At 47.2% G+C, this 19,689-nt stretch overlaps 1 protein-coding gene across 1 annotated transcript in view; it reads left to right on the top strand.

Annotated features, from left to right (window-relative positions):
• Positions 1-19,689, top strand: part of LOC147089687 (NACHT, LRR and PYD domains-containing protein 3-like) — an 89,317-nt gene that overhangs the window by 50,193 nt on the left and 19,435 nt on the right. Inside the window, exons 5-7 of the mRNA XM_085977187.1 lie at positions 2,893-3,059; positions 10,669-10,840; positions 10,946-11,011. Coding sequence (XP_085833313.1) covers positions 2,893-3,059; positions 10,669-10,840; positions 10,946-11,011 — 405 coding nt within the window. The remainder of the gene's footprint in view (positions 1-2,892; positions 3,060-10,668; positions 10,841-10,945; positions 11,012-19,689) is intronic.

The raw sequence follows: 19,689 nt of genomic DNA, 5'->3' as shown, positions 1-19,689 counted from the left end.
GAAATATGAGGCTGGTCAATGTGCGGCTGCAGGGCTGGAGCAGGAGGGAAGTGTTCACGTTCTTGGGGTGTTAGTGAGTTCCGATGGAAGGGAAGCGACGGCCGCCATCTGTACCGACCAACAATAACGGTTTTACAGAAAAGGTGAATGGAGCAGTGGGAGGGTATCGGGATGTGACTGGAGATTGGGAAATATCCGGATCGGAGACAAGAGAGCGGAATTAATAAAAATGTAGGAGCTGAAACAGAAGATTTAAGAAATAGTGAAAAAGGTATTAGCAAGAAAAAGGAAGGAGGATTTGAAATAGTGAGAAACAAATTCACTTGGTTTTTAAAAAAAAAGAAACTGGGACAAGTCAACATTCCCAGTGTTGGAGCTAGTATTGAGTGTTGTGTGTGTGTACAAATCATTCCAAACATTCAGAAGTATGAGATATGTGATCAGGTATCTATAAGACAGGGCCTTGGTTTTCACAGGACTCAGAGGGAGATGTTCCTGGTGATAACATTTTGAGGGAAGAGTGAAAGTTTGTGACTGCCAGTATTAATAAAGCATTCGATGACAGCTTAGAACAACAACATGGACACACTTACGTTTATATAGCACCTTTAAAGTAGTAAAACATCTCAAGGTGCCTCACAGGAGTGTTAGCAATCAAAGTTTGACACCGAGTCACATAAGGTGATATTAGGACAGGTGAGCAAAAGCTTGCTCAAAGAGGTAAAGTTTAAGGAACGTCGAAAGGAGGAGAGCGAGCAAGAGAGCGAGGCGGAGAGGCTTAGAAGATAAGGGTGTTCCAGGGAGCTATGCTAAGATGGAATCCATATGTACACAGTTCAGCAATAGGAAGGGAGTTAGCACAATTCTCAGTGGGTTTTACAGGTCAGCGAGCAGTGGAGCTGAGATAAAGGTGGGACTGGGGAAACTAGCTGTGAAGGATGCAATTTTGGGGAGATACCAAATATTTCCTTAACTTTCTAAAAATGATGGTTGAAGTGAGAATGTTGATGTACTGGAGGAGAATGTGGGTCCATAGTTAGAGATCACTGTAGAGAAGGATTTGGATCTGAGTAAAATAGCCAAGGTGGAGAAGTCACTGGGCTCAGAAATAATGCAGCCCAGACTGTTAGAGGAAGTCAGAGAGGCAATAGGAGGGACTGCCCCCAGCATTTCAACCCACGTTTAATATCAAAAATATACTGGTGTACTGAAGAAGCCCAAGTGATGATTCTGTTCTAATGTGGAGAGTGGATTAACCTGGTAACCAGAGACCATTGTATAGAAACTCCACCAAATCTGTTAATCCAGGTCGAATTAGTGAGCATTTAGCGAGAAAGAGTATGCTGAGGGGTGGCTGGAACGGATTGGATGTAGAAAAGTCGTATATGACAATTTTACGAACAATGACGGACAGGTAAAGATCCATTGGTCCATCCAGACTCTCCCAGGCAATTGCGATGCTTTGCCATACTTTGTTCTAGCCATCCCAAACCAAACCATGGGTGAGGTGAAAAAAAACAGGTAAAAACACAGGCCAATTTGGGGGATTAAAATAGGGGAAATTCCTCTCCGACCCTCTAGGCAATTGAAACTAGTCCAGCAGATCAGTCTTACACTGAATTCCCGGAAGTGTCTTCCTGTTGTAAGAGGTGATGTCCACACCAAACAGGAACAGGTCCAGCTCTTGCCTGAAGGAATTCACCGAGTCACTGTCCACCGCCAGAGAAGGTATCCTGTTCCAGAGGTCGACTATCCTCTGGGAAAAGAACCACCTCCTGACACCTAACTTAAATCTGGCCTTGCACAACTTAAAATTGTGACCCCGGCCCTCCGTAAGCTATGTAATTGGAACAAAGTGTCAAATGGAACACAATCGATTCCCTCCATCATCTTATAAACCTCAATCAGATCACCGCTAAGTCTTTGCTTCTCTAAAGTGTAGAGTCCAAACTCTTAGCCTATCTTGATAACTAAGTTGCTTTATACAGGAAACTTTGTGCTATCCGGCACCCATGGGACCGAGCTACTGCCGTTTTTTTAAAAGCTCCGGATAGACCAGCGTCAATGTTATCAGATAGGAGCTTTTCATCGCAGTATCTGACCACAAACACTGTTGCTCAGCAACAGCTTGTAAACACTCGGCCCAGCAGCTTGGAAGCGTCTCTGAAGCTGTTGCTAAGCAACAAAGATGCTTTCCAGAGCCTGCCTGTGAAAAGAATGCTAGGAGAAAAAAAAACACCTAACCAAAACGGCTGCTGATTTCTGCCATTCGATCAAAGTTGCCGGACATTCAGCTTCCGGATAGTACAGTTTCCTGTACTGGAAATTAGTCTAATGTCCCTCCTCTGCAACAGTTTAAAAGCCTCAATCTCACCCACCATGTGAGGAGACCAAAACTGGACACAGTATTGCAAGTGAGGCCTTTACCAAGGTCTTGTACTAAGAGAAAATAGGTTGTCTTATACCCAACTGTCCTATGAATGCACCCTAATACCCCCTTTGTTCTAACTATCGCTTCACGGCATTGCTCCTGTACTTTTAGAGATGTATGTACTAGAATGCCCGGATCTTCCTTTCTCCCCCTTATTTAATGCCATGAAGGGTGTATGAATGTTGAGCACTCGCCCTGCCCACAGGCATAACATGGCACTGATCCAAGCTAAACATCATTTGCCAGTCATGTGCCCAATCTCCCAACACATTAAGATGCAGTTTTGTGGAGATGTGACTATACAGGGTTTTGGAATGTTGCCCATGCGGTGTGAAAGTGTTATCAGAAGGTGATTGATAATGTGGCTCACAGGAAGCTGCAGCCGTTTGGTATACGATGAAATGTAGCCGCCTGGGTAGAAAGTGGATAATGTGTTTAGTTTTCTCCATTTGTGTTCACAGATCCGGACTCTACAATCACTGAGTTCTTGACAAAGTGCGACGATTACCAGCTGTTCCAGTTCACGAAATTCTACCAGGACAGACTGGAACAGGCGATTGAAGGAGGGGTGGACGGAGTCAGCTCGTTGTTAACATTGGAGTGGCATTTCAGTGGACAAGAACATCGGGTGAGTGGGAGGCACACAGAATGAGTTTGGAATATTTAAACATCACAGAACTGACAGGATATCAGAACTTAGAATCACAGAATGTTACATAAGAGAAACATGTCAAATAGGAAAGAAATGGATAAAACGGAAAATATTTATAAGGCCCAGAAATTCGGGTCTCCACGGGTGACTACGCACGGGGTATTCACCCGTAGGCCCAATGGAAGTGCCGGTTTCCTGCATGCACGGGAAACCGGCACTTCTGTTCCCCTGAAAGATGGGGTTAAGAGGTCGAACACGTGCGCAGGAGAGGCTGTGCGTGCGCATCGAACTTGTGTTCTTTTTGCAGGTTTTCCCGGGAGGGTAAGTCTCCAGAAGTTACACATTTAAAAAGCAGGCGTAAGGCCTGTTTTTTTTTACAAGGTAAGTGGTGAATTAATTAAAATTAAAACATTTTTTCCACAGGTTTATTATTTTTAAATACTTTAAAGCAAGGTAAGTTTATTTTTAGCCCCGTTAGAAAATAAAATTATTTTTTCAAATTTAAATTATTGTATAAAAGTTATTTCATGTAATTTATAGTTTATTTAAAAAATGTGATTTTTAAAAAATTTATTTGAAGATTTAGTGATGTTTTGGGGCCCGTAGTATTTATAAGTTTTGACAGCTCTTCCTGTCAAACTTATGAATGATGCATACCCTGCTCCCCATGGCCCACGTGATCCCAGGGGACGCATCGAACTAACTGCGCCCCTGGGATACGCAAGCACTGCGTGCCGGCAGTTGGAGGAGGCCCAGGATCGGAATCCCACACGGGCCCACAGCTCAACGGTCGGCGCGCCAGGTAAGTGCAGGTCGGGGGCTTGCACCCGCGGGAAGCCCCCGACCCGAATTTCTGGGCCATCGTGAATCTGAAACGATACGAAGAGGTGAAAATACCCAGCGGATCCATCCCTATCTGTACAAGGGACAGGGGAACGGTTTGGGTATAACTCTTTGTGGACTGAAAACAAAGGGAAACAGTTTTAGTGGGACTGGGAAAAGGAGAGACCAGAGGCAACAGACAGCAGTATTTTGCTATCGTGTTAGAGGGAAGGTCATGAGTTTACTGACTTGCAAACGACTTAACGTAAATTAAGGAACTGGGAGATGACAAAAATCACCTGTAGAGTAAATGAGAGGTATTTCAAGAACAAAAACAAAATGGTAAAATGGTTAAAATGTAGAGACCCGAACAAGAAATCTAACGCCCAAAAAATGGGAATTGAAAACCCAAGGCAGTGCAGGTTTTTCCTCCCCCTGCATCACCAGGAGTCAATTCCAACTTCGGCAAGAGACTCAATACGAGCGCTAGAACCTGTTGTGGAGCGTCACTCCCCGGGACAGCACTTCAGGAAATTACAGCAAGCAGCCTGTAATGTTCTATCAATTACCTGTAATGAAACAGAACTAAATGGAAATTATAATCGGGCAGGGTGTATAATGGACGGTTGATCTGCGACCACATTTCCAAGTTAATAATCTGGGAAACTTACTCTCATCCCAACCTCCTGCTCACTACGCATTACTGTTAATATCCCACCTAGTCTAATCCCAACCTCCTGCTCACTACCCATTACTGTTAATATCCCACCTAGTCTAATCCCAACCTCCTGCTCACTACCCATTACCGTTAATATCCCACCTAGTCTAATCCCAACCTCCTGCTCACTACCCATTACTGTTAATATCCCACCTAGTCTAATCCCAACCTCCTGCTCACTACCCATTACCGTTAATATCCCACCGAGTCTAATCCCAGCATCCTGCTCACTACCCATTACTGTTAATATCCCACCTAGTCTAATCCCAACCTCCTGCTCACTACCCATTTACCGTTAATATCCCACCTAGTCTAATTCCAACCTCCTGCTCACTACCCATTTACCGTTAATATCCCACCTAGTCTAATTCCAACCTCCTGCTCACTACCCATTACCGTTAATATCCACCTAGTCTAATCCCAACCGCCTGCTCACTATCCATTACCGTTAATATCCCACCTAGTCTAATCCCAACCTCCTGCTCACTACCCATTACTGTTAATATCCCACCGAGTCTAATCCCAACCTCCTGCTCACTACCCATTACCGTTAATATCCCACCTAGTCTAATCCCAACCTCCTGCTGACCGCATAATGTTTAGAATTCCAATTAGTCCAGGTGTATTCTTCTGTTCAGCCCCCATACTCCAGCATTACCTTCTATCCACGCAGCAATAGAAATAGATTTTATCAAAAAAATGTTGACTTGCTTCCACAATAGTCTGTGGTTGAATTATGCTTTCTTTCTTACCACCTCATGTGTAAATACATTTATCAACCTTCACCTCAATTCTTCAAATTAGCCTAAATATGTACCTGCTGGGCAATCAGTGGAAACTATCAGTAACTTTTTTGATCTTAGCTATTCCAAATCTGAAGACTTGCAGCAACTCCTCACTTAATCTGCTCACCTCTAGTGGAATGAGCCCAATGTTCTCAAATCGCACTCTCTGACAGTAACTCCACATCCCTGGGAACATCCTAGTGCAATTACACGCCAGTTTTTCCATTGCTTTTACATCCTAAACATGGAGTGTCCAAACCTGGACATAACTGGTTAAATTACCTGCCCCTGTGCTCTTGGTGTGGAACGTCACTCCCCAGGGGGGAACATGAGGAAATTGAGATTTCTCAGTCTGTAATTACCTGCCCCTGTGCTCTTGGTGTGGAACGTCACTCCCCAGGGGGGAACATGAGGAAATTGAGATTTCTCAGTCTGTAATTACCTGCCCCTGTGCTCTTGGTGTGGAACGTCACTCCCCAGGGGGGAACATGAGGAAATTGAGATTTCTCAGTCTGTAATTACCTGCCCCTGTGCTCTTGGTGTGGGACGTCACTCCCCAGGGGGGAACATGAGGAAATTGAGATTTCTCAGTCTGTAACATTCCGTCCACTCACTTTAATGGTTTGGTTTCTGCACCATTTTTTTCACTGGGTGAGTGACTGGTAGTTTCATATTTTCGCAATAGGACAGATTTTGCGGTAGAAATAACGATGGGGCTAACAGCGCTCACTTATTAAAGTGTAAATTGGACAGTAACTTCCAACGACTGCACATGCGGAGTTAAACACGAAAATGGTGAAGGTCCTGTCCGAGTTGCCCTGCTGCTCCCAAAGCTGCACGAGGATGGTATCTCGCCGAGAGACTCGCCATTGAAATGCATGGAACGGCGTAAAATGACTGTACTTACCTGATAGATACACAGGAAACTCACCAGGAAAAGTCGGGGCTTGCCTATTCCAGTGTAATTATTTGTTTAACAGCGTGATCAGTCTTAACTAATGCCAAGCAACCTCTCTGGTGCAGAAAATTAACTTTTACAAGTGTGGAGTCTCATTCCTTTGGATTTTAATTATTGTTGAGCTGTATAAACAAAAATTCAATAATGTTTGTATCTTTTCTATCTGACTCTTTTTTCGCTCCCTCTGAACATAAGAGGATAAGAAATATTAGCACAAGTAGGCCATTTATCCCTTTGAGCCTGCTCTGCCATTCAGTAAGATCATTGCTGATCTATCTCATCTCCCCTTTCCTGCAATATCCCCATGTCCCTTGATTCCCTTAATATTCAAAAATCTATCGATCTCTGTCTTGAATATACTCAACGACTGAGCCTCCACAGCCCTCTGGGGTAGAGAATTCCAAAGATTCACCACCCTCTGAGTGAAGAAATTTCTCCTTACCACAGTCCTAAATGGCCGACCCTTTTTTCTAAGACTGTGACCCCTGGTTGCAGACTCCCCAGCCAGGGGGAAACATCCTCCCTGCATCTACACTGTCAAGCCCTGTAAGAATGTTGTATGTTTCAGTGAGATGCATTCTGAATCCAATCTTTCTTTCCCTCTCTTTATTTCACTTTCTGCAGGTGATTTGACATTGCATTCTATATTCTAACTAAGACTTCCTGGTTCAGACTTTGCGTAAAGATTCTTCAAACTGATTGGTTAAGGAAGCATACAGTCGCTTCTCCTGTTCCCTCTGTAGAGGGTGCTGGGCGTTTTGGCTTTAATTTACACTGACGATGAAGGAACGGCGATACATGTTCAAGTCAGGATTGTATGTTACTTGAAGTGGAACTTGGAGGTGGCGGTGTTTCCATGCGGATGCTGCTCTTGTCCTTCTAGGTGGCAGAGGGCGCGGGTTTGAGAGGTGCTATCAAAGAACCTTGGCGAACTGCTGCAGTTCTCTCTGTAAATAGCACACACTGCATTGATGGTGCACCGTTGGTGGAGGGATTGGATGTTTAAGGTGGTGGGTGGGCTGCTGATGAAGCGTATTTCTCTGTCCTGGATTGCGTGGAGCTTCTTGAGTGTTGTTGCAGCTGCACCTATCCAGGCAAGTGGAGAGTTTTCCATCACACGCCGCAGTTGTACCTTATAGGTGCAGGAGAGGCTCCTGGGTGGCCAGGAGTTGAGCCACTCGCCACAGAATCCCCAGCCTCTTACCTGCTCTAGCAGCCACGAGTTTTTTTGTGGCTAGTCAATGGTAGGGATTTGACGATGGCAATGCCAGTTAATAACAAAGGGACATGGTTGGACTCTCTTGTTGGAGATGGGCATTGCCTGACACTTGTGGGACGCGAATGTTGCTTGCCACTTGTCTGCCCAAGCCTAGATTTTTGTCCAGGACTTGCTGCATGCGAGCATGAACCGCTTCATTATCTGACAAATTGAAAATGGAGCTGAACACTGCAATCATCAGAGAACATCCCCACTCCAGGCTTTATGATGGAGGGAAGGTAATTGGCGAAGCAGCTGAAGTGGTTAGTCTGAAGACTCTGCCCCGAGGAACTCCTGCAGTGATGTCCTGGTGCTGAGACGATTCTCCTCCAATAACCACACTCCATGGTGCCACACACGTCGAATACTGCCCCGAGGAACTCCTGCAGTGATGTCCTGGTGCTGAGACGATTCTCCTCCAATAACCACACTCCATGGTGCCACACACGTCAAACACTGCCCCGAGGAACTCCTGCAGTGATGTCCTGGTGCTAAGACGATTCTCCTCCAATAACCACACTCCATGGTGCCACACACGACGAATACTGCCCCGAGGAACTCCTGCAGTGATGTCCTGGTGCTAAGACGATTCCCCTCCAATAACCACACACCATGGTGCCACACACGATGAAAACTGTCCCGATGAACTCCTGCAGTGATGTCCTGGTGCTGAGACGATTCGCCTCCAATAACTACACTCCATGGTGCCACACACGTCGAACACTGCCCGAGGATCTCCTGCAGTGATGTCCTGATGCTGAGATGATTCGCCTCCAACAACCACACTCCATGGTGCCACACACGACGAACACTATCCCGATGAACTCCTGCAGTGATGTCCTGGTGCTGAGACGATTCGCCTCCAACAACCACACTCCATGGTGCCACACACGTCGAATACTGCCTTGATGTGAAGCACAGTCACTGTCACCTCACAGCTGGAATTCAGTTCTTTGGTCCTTGCTTGGAGTCGATTGGTCCTGGTGGAACTTAAATTGAGCCTCGGTAAGCAGCTTTTTTGTGATTAAGTGCTGCTTGTTAGCAGTGTTGATAACTCCTTCCAACACTTTGATGATGATTGCGAGCGGGCTGATAGGGCGGTAATTGACCGGGATGGATTTGTCCTGCTCTTTGTGGAATGGACATATTTGGACAATTCTCCATCTGTGTTCACTATGGAGAAGGACGATGTAGGCATAGAAATCAGGCGGGGGGTTGTGATATACTTGAACACATTAGTATTGAGAGGGAGGAGGTACTAGCAGTTTTAGCGGGCTTAAAAGTGGATAAATCCCCAGGCCCTGACAAGATGTATCCCAGGCTGCTGTGTGAGGCAAGGGAGGAGATTGCAGGGGCTCTGACACATTTTTAGAACCTCTCTGGCCAAAGGGGAGGTGTCAGAGGACTGGAGAACAGCTAACGTAGTACCATTATTCATGAAGGGTAGTAGGGATAAACCAGGGAATTACAGGCCAGTGAGCCTAACATCAGTGGTAGGGAAATTATTGGAAAAATTCTGAGGGACAGAATCAGTCTCCACTTGGAGAGGCAAGGATTAATCAAGGATAGTCAGCATGGCTTTATCAGGGGGAGATCATGTCTGACCAATTTGAATGCATTTTTCGAGGGGGTGACTAGGTGTGTGGATGAGGGTAGTGCAGGTGATGTGGCCTACATGGACTTCAGTAAGGCTTTTGACAAAGTCGGGCATGGGAGACTGGTCAAGAAGGTAAGAGCCCATGGGATCCAGGGCAACTTGGCACATTGGATCCAAAATTGGCTTAGTGGCAGGAGGCAGAGGGTGATGGTCGAAGGTTGTTTTTGTGACTGGAAGCCTGTGTCCAGTGTTGTACCGCAGGGATAGGTGTTGGGTCCTTTGCTGTTTGTAGTGTACATTAATGATTTAGATATGAATGTAGGAGGTATGATCAGTAAGTTCGCAGATGACACGAAAATTGGTGGGGTGGTAAATAGCGAGGAGGGAAGCCTCAGGCTACAGGACGATATAGATGGGTTGGTCAGATGGGCGGAACAGTGGCAAATGGAATTTAACCCTGAAAAGTGTGAGGTGATGTATTTTGGATGGACTAACAAGGCAAGGGAATACACAATGAATGGTAGGACCCTAGGAAGGACAGAAGATCAGAGGGACCTTGGTGTGCATGTACATAGATCCCTGAAGGCAGCAGGACAGGTAGATAAGGTGGTTTTAAAGGCATATGGGATACTTGCCTTCATTAGCCGAGGCATAGAATATAAGAGCAGGGAGGTTATAATGGAGCTGTACAAAACGGTAGTTAGGCCACAGCTGGAATACTGTGTGCAGTTCTGGTCGCCACACTATAGGAAGGATGTGACTGCATTGAAGAGGGTGCAGAGGAGATTTACCAGGATGTTACCTGGGCTGGAGTGCTTCAGCTATGATGAGAGACTGGACAGGCTGGGGTTGTTTTCCTTAGAGCAGAGAAGGCTGAGGGGGGACCTGATTGAAGTGTACAAAATTATGAGGGGCATAGATAGAAAGGAACTTTTCCCCTTAGTAGAGGGGTCAATAACAAGGGGGCATAGATTCAAGGTAAGGGGCAGGAGGTTTAGAGGGGATTTTAGGAAAAGCTTTTTCATCCAGAGGGTGGTGGAATCTGGAACTCACTGCCTGAAAGGGTGGTAGAGGCAGGAACCCTCAACATTCAAGAAGCATTTAGATGAGTACTTGAAACGCCATAGCATACTAGGCTACGGACCAAGTGCTGGGAATTGGGATTAGAATAGACAGGGCTTGATGGCTGGTGCGGATGCGATGGGCCGAAGAGCCTCTTTCTGTGCTGTATGACTCTATGACTCTAAATTTCTTGGCCATTAATGAGTGAAACAAGATACTTACAGAATATTCAGCCCATGTTCAGAATGGATCGGAACCCGGCCCAGTGATTACTTTTTGTGCTCAAGAAATAGGAGATCCCATCACTGAGCAGATTCTTTCCTTCTCATTCTCCGTGTTTATCTTTCACTTCGCTCCTCAATATATTCATTATTATTCTTTACAGAAAGTCACTGATCTCGCGGAGAAGGGAAACCGGGCGGACAGTTCCAAACTTCTCCTAAATCTGGTGATGGAGAAAGGAAACCGGGCCCGAAGGGTGATGTGGGAATCCTTTGTGAAAATGCGCCATGGGGTGCCAAAGCTGGAAAAAAAACTGAAAGAAATACAGGAACGTGGTACGGTAAACTCCGACACTGCATTCAATTTCAGATTCAAACACTGCAGATTTTACTGTAATATTACACAGATCTGAGTTCATGAACTCTCATTGATTTAAACAGGTTTTGACCAATATGATTACATGAACATCGCACACGGTTTATCCGAAGTACCCAGTCAACTGAAAGGTAAGTGATGAAGTGGAGATTTCAATACATTTATCTCACTTCTGAAAATCCGAATATTTGACTGGATCCGATTGTTTAAAGATTGTCAGAAGCTGGGAATGAGAAGTTCAAAGGCTAAGGAAATAGGATTGACCATTGTTTGGATTCTTGATTAATCCACAAAAGTTCAGCATAGATTCAATTTACAATTAACGCCGATTTTTGATTTATTAAATTTAAGGGTCTTGTATGCTCCAGTTATTGCAACACACAACACATAGACGTGGCAGGATCCTGATACACTGTGAAACCCCATACACACCAGGCAGGATCCTGATACACTGTGAAACCCCATACACACCTGGCAGGATCCTGATACACTGTGAAACCCCATACACACCTGGCAGGATCCTGATACACTGTTATACCCCATACACACCAGGCAGGATCCTGATACACTGTGAAACCCCATACACACCTGGCAGGATCCTGATACACTGTTATACCCCATACACACCAGGCAGGATCCTGATACACTGTGAAACCCCATACACACCAGGCAGGATCCTGATACACTGTGAAACCCCATACACACCTGGCAGGATCCTGATACACTGTTATACCCCATACACACCAGGCAGGATCCTGATACACTGTGAAACCCCATACACACCTGGCAGGATCCTGATACACTGTTATACCCCATACACACCAGGCAGGATCCTGATACACTGTGAAACCCCATACACACCAGGCAGGATCCTGATACACTGTGAAACCCCATACACACCTGGCAGGATCCTGATACACTGTTATACCCCATACACACCAGGCAGGATCCTGATACACTGTGAAACCCCATACACACCTGGCAGGATCCTGATACACTGTTATACCCCATACACACCAGGCAGGATCCTGATACACTGTGAAACCCCATACACACCTGGCAGGATCCTGATACACTGTTATACCCCATACACACCTGGCAGGATCCTGATACACTGTGAAACCCCATACACACCTGGCAGGATCCTGATACACTGTTATACCCCATACACACCTGGCAGGATCCTGATACACTGTGAAACCCCATACACACCTGGCAGGATCCTGATACACTGTTATACCCCATACACACCAGGCAGGATCCTGATACACTGTGAAACCCCATACACACCTGGCAGGATCCTGATACACTGTTATACCCCATACACACCTGGCAGGATCCTGATACACTGTGAAACCCCATACACACCTGGCAGGATCCTGATACACTGTTATACCCCATACACACCTGGCAGGATCCTGATACACTGTGAAACCCCATACACACCTGGCAGGATCCTGATACACTGCGAAACCCCATACACACCTGGCAGGATCCCGATACACTGTTATACCCCATACACACCTGGCAGGATCCTGATACACTGTGAAACCCCATACACACCTGGCAGGATCCTGATACACTGTGAAACCCCATACACACCTGGCAGGATCCTGATACACTGTGAAACCCCATACACACCTGGCAGGATCCTGATACACTGTGAAACCCCATACACACCTGGCAGGATCCTGATACACTGTTATACCCCATACACACCAGGCAGGATCCTGATACACTGTGAAACCCCATACACACCTGGCAGGATCCTGATACACTGTTATACCCCATACACACCAGGCAGGATCCTGATACACTGTGAAACCCCATACACACCTGGCAGGATCCTGATACACTGTTATACCCCATACACACCTGGCAGGATCCTGATACACTGTGAAACCCCATACACACCTGGCAGGATCCTGATACACTGTTATACCCCATACACACCTGGCAGGATCCTGATACACTGTGAAACCCCATACACACCTGGCAGGATCCTGATACACTGCGAAACCCCATACACACCTGGCAGGATCCCGATACACTGTTATACCCCATACACACCAGGCAGGATCCTGATACACTGTGAAACCCCATACACACCTGGCAGGATCCTGATACACTGTGAAACCCCATACACACCTGGCAGGATCCTGATACACTGTTATACCCCATACACACCTGGCAGGATCCTGATACACTGTGAAACCCCATACACACCTGGCAGGATCCTGATACACTCTGAAACCCCATACACACCTGGCAGGATCCTGATACACTGAAACCCCATACACACCTGGCAGGATCCTGATGCACTGTGAAACCCCGGCTACCGACCATAGAGCACATATACCAGAAACGCTGTTTACGGAGGTCACGGACCATCATCAAAGACCCTACCCACCCCAGCCACAGTCTGTTCACCCTCCTGCCATCTGGGAGACGCTACAGATGCATTCGCACCCGAACGACCAGATTTAGGAACAGCTTCTTTCCCAGGGCTGTCATCCTACTGAACTCGACAAACAAACTCTAAAGCCTGCACATCTGCCAATGCACTTTATAATGTTTATGTTAATGTATTACAAGCCAAATGAATGTTGTATGTTTAAATGTCTCCAAATGTACACACTCGGGAGCCGCAAGCCTACGTTTCGTTGTACTGCACTTGTGCACTAACAATGACAATAAAGTTTATTATTATTATACCCCATACACACCAGGCAGGATCCTGATACACTGTGAAACCCCATACACACCTGGCAGGATCCTGATACACTGTGAAACGCCATACACACCTGGCAGGATCCTGATACACTGTGAAACCCCATACATACCTGGCAGGATCCTGATACACTGTTATACCCCACACACACCTGGCAGGACCCTGATACACTGTGAAACCCCATACACACCTGGCAGGATCCTGATACACTGTGAAACCCCATACACACCTGGCAGGATCCTGATACACTGTTATACCCCATACACACTTGTGTATTGTGGGGTGGATGAGGGAAATGCTGTGGATGTGGTTTACATGGACTTCAGTAAAGCTTTTGACAAAGTCCCGCATAGGAGACTGGTCAAGAAGGTAAGAGCCCATGGGATCCAGGGTGCCTTGGCGCGTTGGATCCTAAACTGGCTGAGTGGCAGGAGGCAGAGGGTGATGGTCGAAGGTTGCTTTTGTGACTGGAAGCCTGTGTCCAGTGGGGTACCTCAGGGATCGGTGCTGGGTCCCTTATTGTTTGTGATCTACATAAATGATTTGGATGAGAATGTAAAAAGTATGATCAGTAAGTTCGCAGATGACACGAAAATTGGTGGGGTGGTAAATTGCGAGGAGGAAAGCCTCCGGCTACAGGACGATATAAACGGGTTGGTCAGATGGGCGGAAAAGTGGCAAATGGAATTTAACCCTGAAAAGTGCGAGGTGATGCATTTTGGACGGACAAATAAGGCAAGGGAATACACAATGAGTGGTAGGACCCTAGGAAGTACAGAGGGTCAGAGGGACCTTGGTGTACATGTACATAGATCCCTGAAGGCAGCGGAGCAGGTAGATAAGGTGGTTAAAAAGGCATATGGGATACTTGACTTCATTAGCCGAGGCATAGAATATAAGAGCAGGGAGGTTATGATGGAGCTGTACAAAACGCTGGTGAGGCCACAGCTGGAGTACTGTGTGCAGTTCTGGTCGCCTCACTATAGGAAGGATGTGATTGCTTTGGAGAGGGTGCAGAGAAGATTCACCAGGATGTTACCTGGGATGGAGCGCCTCAGCTATGAACAGAGGCTGGACAGGCTGGAGTTGTTTTCCTTGGAGCAGAGAAGGCTGAGGGGGGACCTGATTGAGGTGTACAAAATAATGAGGGGCATAGATAGGGTAGATAAAGAGGAACTTTTCCCCTTAGTGGGGGGGTCAATAACAAGGGGGCATAGATTCAGGGTAAGGGGCAGGAGATTTAGAGGGGATTTGAGGAGGAACTTTTTCACCCATAGGGTGGTTGGAATGTGGAACTCAATGCCTGAAAGGGTGGTGGAGGCAGGAACCCTCACAACATTCAAGAAGCATTTGGATGAGCACTTGAAATGCCATTGCATACAAGGCTATGGACCAAATGCTGGAAAATGGGATTAGACTGGACAGGGATGGATGGGCGGCGCAGACACGATGGGCCGAAGGGCCTCTTTCTGTGCTGTAAAACTCTATGACTCTATGACACCTGGCAGGATCCTGATACACTGTTATACCCCACACACACCTGGCAGGATCCTGATACACTGTGAAACCCCATACACACCTGGCAGGATCCTGATACACTGTGAAACCCCATACACACCTGGCAGGATCCTGATACACTGTGAAACCCCATACACACCTGGCAGGATCCTGATACACTGTGAAAACCCATACACACGTGACAAGATCCTGATACACTGTGAAACCCCACACACACCTGGCAGGATCCTGATACACTGTGAAACCCCATATACATCTGGCAGGATCCTGATAAGCTGTGAAACCCCATACACATCTGGCAGGATCCTGATAAGCTGTGAAATCCCATACACACCTGGCAGGATCATGATACACTGTGAAACCCCATACACACCTGGCAGGATCCTGATACACTGTGAAACCCCATACACACCTGGCAGGATCCCGATATACTGTGAAACCCCATACACACCTGGCAGGATCCCGATACACTGTGAAACCCCATACACACCTGGCAGTTTCCTGATACACTGTGAAACCCTATACACACCTGGCAGGATCCTGATACACTGAAACCCCATACACACCTGGCAGGGTCCTGATACATTCTGAAACCCCATACACACCTGGCAGGATCCCGATACACTGAAACCTCATACACACCTGGCAGGACCCTGATACACACGGAAACCCCATACACACCTGGCAGGATCCTGATACACTGAAACCCCATACACACCTGGCAGGATCATGATACACTGTTATACCCCACACACACCTGGCAGGATCCTGATACACTGTGAAACCCCATACACACCTGGCAGGATCCTGATACACTGTGAAACCCCATACACACCTGGCAGGATCCTGATTCACTGTGAAACTCCATACACACCTGGCAGGATCCTGATACACTGTGAAAACCCATACACATGTGACAAGATCCTGATACACTGTGAAACCCCATACACACCAGGCAGGATCCCGATATATTGTGAAACCCCATACACACCTGGCAGGATCCCGATACACTTTGAAACCCCATACACACCTGGCAGGATCCTGATACACTGTGAAACCCCATACACACCTGGCAGGATCCTGATACACTGTGAAACCCCATACACACCTGGCAGGACCCTGATACACTGTGAAACCCCATACACACCTGGCAGGATCCTGATACACTGTGAAACCCCATACACACCTGGCAGGATCCCGATATATTGTGAAATCCCATACACACCTGGCAGGATCCCGATACACTTTGAAACCCCATACGCACCTGGCAGGATCCTGATACACTGTGAAACCCCATACACACCTGGCAGGATCCTGATACACTGTGAAACCCCATACACACCTGGCACTTTCCTGATACACTGAAACCCCATACACACCTGGCAGGGTCCTGATACATTCTGAAACCCCATACACACCTGGCAGGACCCTGATACACACGGAAACCCCATACACACCTGGCAGGATCCTGATACACTGAAACCCCATACACACCTGGCAGGATCCTGATACACTGTGAAACCCCATACACACCTGGCAGGATCCCGATATACTGTGAAACCCCATACACACCTGGCAGGATCCCAATACAGTGTGAAACCCCATACACAACTGGCAAGATCCTGATACACTGTGAAACCCCATACACACCTGGCAGGATCATGATACACTGTGAAACCCCATATACACCTGGCAGGATCCTGATACACTGTGAAACCCCATACACACCTGGCAGGATCCCGATATACTGTGAAACCCCATACACACCTGGCAGAATCCCGATATACTGTGAAACCCCATACACACCTGGCAGGATCCCGATACACTGAAACCCCATACACACCTGGCAGGATCCTGATACACTGTGAAACCCCATACTCACCAGGCAGGATCCTGATACACTGTGAAACGCCATACACACCTGGCAGGATCCTGATACACTGTTATACCCCACACACACACCTGGCAGGATCCTGATACACTGTGAAACCCCATACACACCTGGCAGGATCCTGATACACTGTGAAACCCCATACACACCTGGCAGGATCCTGATACACTGTGAAACCCCATACACATCTGGCAGGATCCTGATACACTGTGAAACCCCATACACACCTGGCAGGATCCTGATACACTGTGAAACCCCATACACACCTGGCAGGATCCCGATATACTGTGAAACCCCATACACACCTGGCAGGATTCCGATACACTGTGAAACTCCATACACACCTGGCAGGATCCCGATACACTTTGAAACCCCATACACACCTGGCAGGATCCTGATACACTGTGAAACCCCATACACACCTGGCAGGATGCTGATACACTGTGAAACCCCATACACACCTGGCAGGATCATGATACACTGTGAAACCCCATATACACCTGGCAGGATCCTGATACACTGTGAAACCCCATACACACCTGGCAGGATCCCGATATACTGTGAAACCCCATACACAACTGGCAAGATCCTGATACACTGAAACCCCATACACACCTGGCAGGATCCTGATACACTGTGAAACACCGTACACACCTGGCAGGATCCTGATACACTGTGAAACACCACACACACCTGGCAGGATCCTGATACACTGTGAAACCCCATACACACCTGACAGGATCCTGATACACTGTGAAATCCCATACATACCTGGCAGGATCCTGATACACTGAAACCCTACACACACCTGGCAGGATCCTGATACACTGTGAAACCCCATGCACACCTGGCAGGATCCTGATACACTGTGAAACCCCATACACACCTGGCAGGATCCTGATACACTGAAACGCCATACACACCTGGCAGGATCCTGATACACTGTGAAACCCCATACACACCTGGCAGGATCCTGATACACTGAAACCCCATACACACCTGGCAGGCTCCTGATACACTGTGAAACCCCATACACACCTGGCAGGATCCAGATACACTGTGAAACCCCATACACACCTGGCAGGATCCTGATACACTGTGAAACCCCATACACACCAGGCAGGATCCTGATACACTGAAACCCCATACACACCAGGCAGGATCCTGATACACTGAAACCCCATACACACCAGGCAGGATCCTGATACACTGAAACCCCATACACACCAGGCAGGATCCTGATACACTGAAACCCCATACACACCTGGCAGGATCCTGATACACTGTGAAACCCCATACACACCAGGCAGGATCCTGATACACTGAAACCCCATACACACCAGGCAAGATCCTGATACACTGAAACCCCATACACACCTGGCAGGATCCTGATACACTGTGAAACCCCATACACACTTGGCAGGATCCTGATACACTGAAACCCCATACACACCTGGCAGGATCCTGATACACTGTGAAACCCCATACACACCAGGCAGGATCCTGATACACTGTGAAACCCCATACACACCTGGCAGGATCCTGATACACTGAAACCCCATACACACCTGGCAGGATCCTGATACACTGAAACCCCACACACACACCTGGCAGGATCCTGATACACTGTGAAACCCCATACACACTTGGCAGGATCCTGATACACTGAAACCCCATACACACCAGGCAGGATCCTGATACACTGAAACCCCATACACACCTGGCAGGATCCTGATACACTGTGAAACCCCATACACACTTGGCAGGATCCTGATACACTGAAACCCCATACACACCAGGCAGGATCCTGATACACTGAAACCCCATACACACCAGGCAGGATCCTGATACACTGAAACCCCATACACACCTGGCAGGATCCTGATACACTGTGAAACCCCATACACACCAGGCAGGATCCTGATACACTGAAACCCCATACACACCAGGCAGGATCCTGATACACTGAAACCCCATACACACCTGGCAGGATCCTGATACACTGTGAAACCCCATACACACTTGGCAGGATCCTGATACACTGAAACCCCATACACACCTGGCAGGATCCTGATACACTGTGAAACCCCATACACACCAGGCAGGATCCTGATACACTGTGAAACCCCATACACACCTGGCAGGATCCTGATACACTGTGAAACCCCATACACACCTGGCAGGATCCTGATACACTGTGAAACCCCATACACACCTGGCAGGATCCTGATACACTGTGAATCTGAATACAAACCACCTCTGTGCCACGCAGACATTCTGGGATCGCCAAGTGCCTTGGGCCAGTTATTCAGGTTTTCCTGCGACCCTAGAAATCTGTTCCACCATAGAGTGCAGGGAAAGATCGTGACATGCGTAATAGTAAAATGTTAGCACATCTCAGCACAAAATAAGGTTTTGGAAATTGCCATACCTGATCTGAGAAGATGTGCAGGTGTTCACACAATGGAACCTTATTCCGTGTCGAAATGTGAGAAGTGTACTATGTTCAGTTTGACTAGGAAGTTATTGGCTTTCTTCATTATGGTATTGAACGAGAGACCCTCATTCTACTCCAAGAATAGTCCTTTAAATCACGTGTATTTTAACCCAATGTAACGACTAACAGAAACACGTTTGTAATTACCCAAACCAACACTTTAGGAAACTTA

The sequence above is a fragment of the Somniosus microcephalus genome, unplaced genomic scaffold (genome assembly GCF_052327205.1).
Source record: "Somniosus microcephalus isolate GS21.2 unplaced genomic scaffold, FLI_Smic_1.0 unresolved_chr4, whole genome shotgun sequence".
In the NCBI taxonomy this organism is placed as follows: domain Eukaryota; kingdom Metazoa; phylum Chordata; class Chondrichthyes; order Squaliformes; family Somniosidae; genus Somniosus; species Somniosus microcephalus.
Note: the sequence above shows the minus strand (reverse complement) of the source record. Positions and strands in the feature narration are given on the sequence as shown.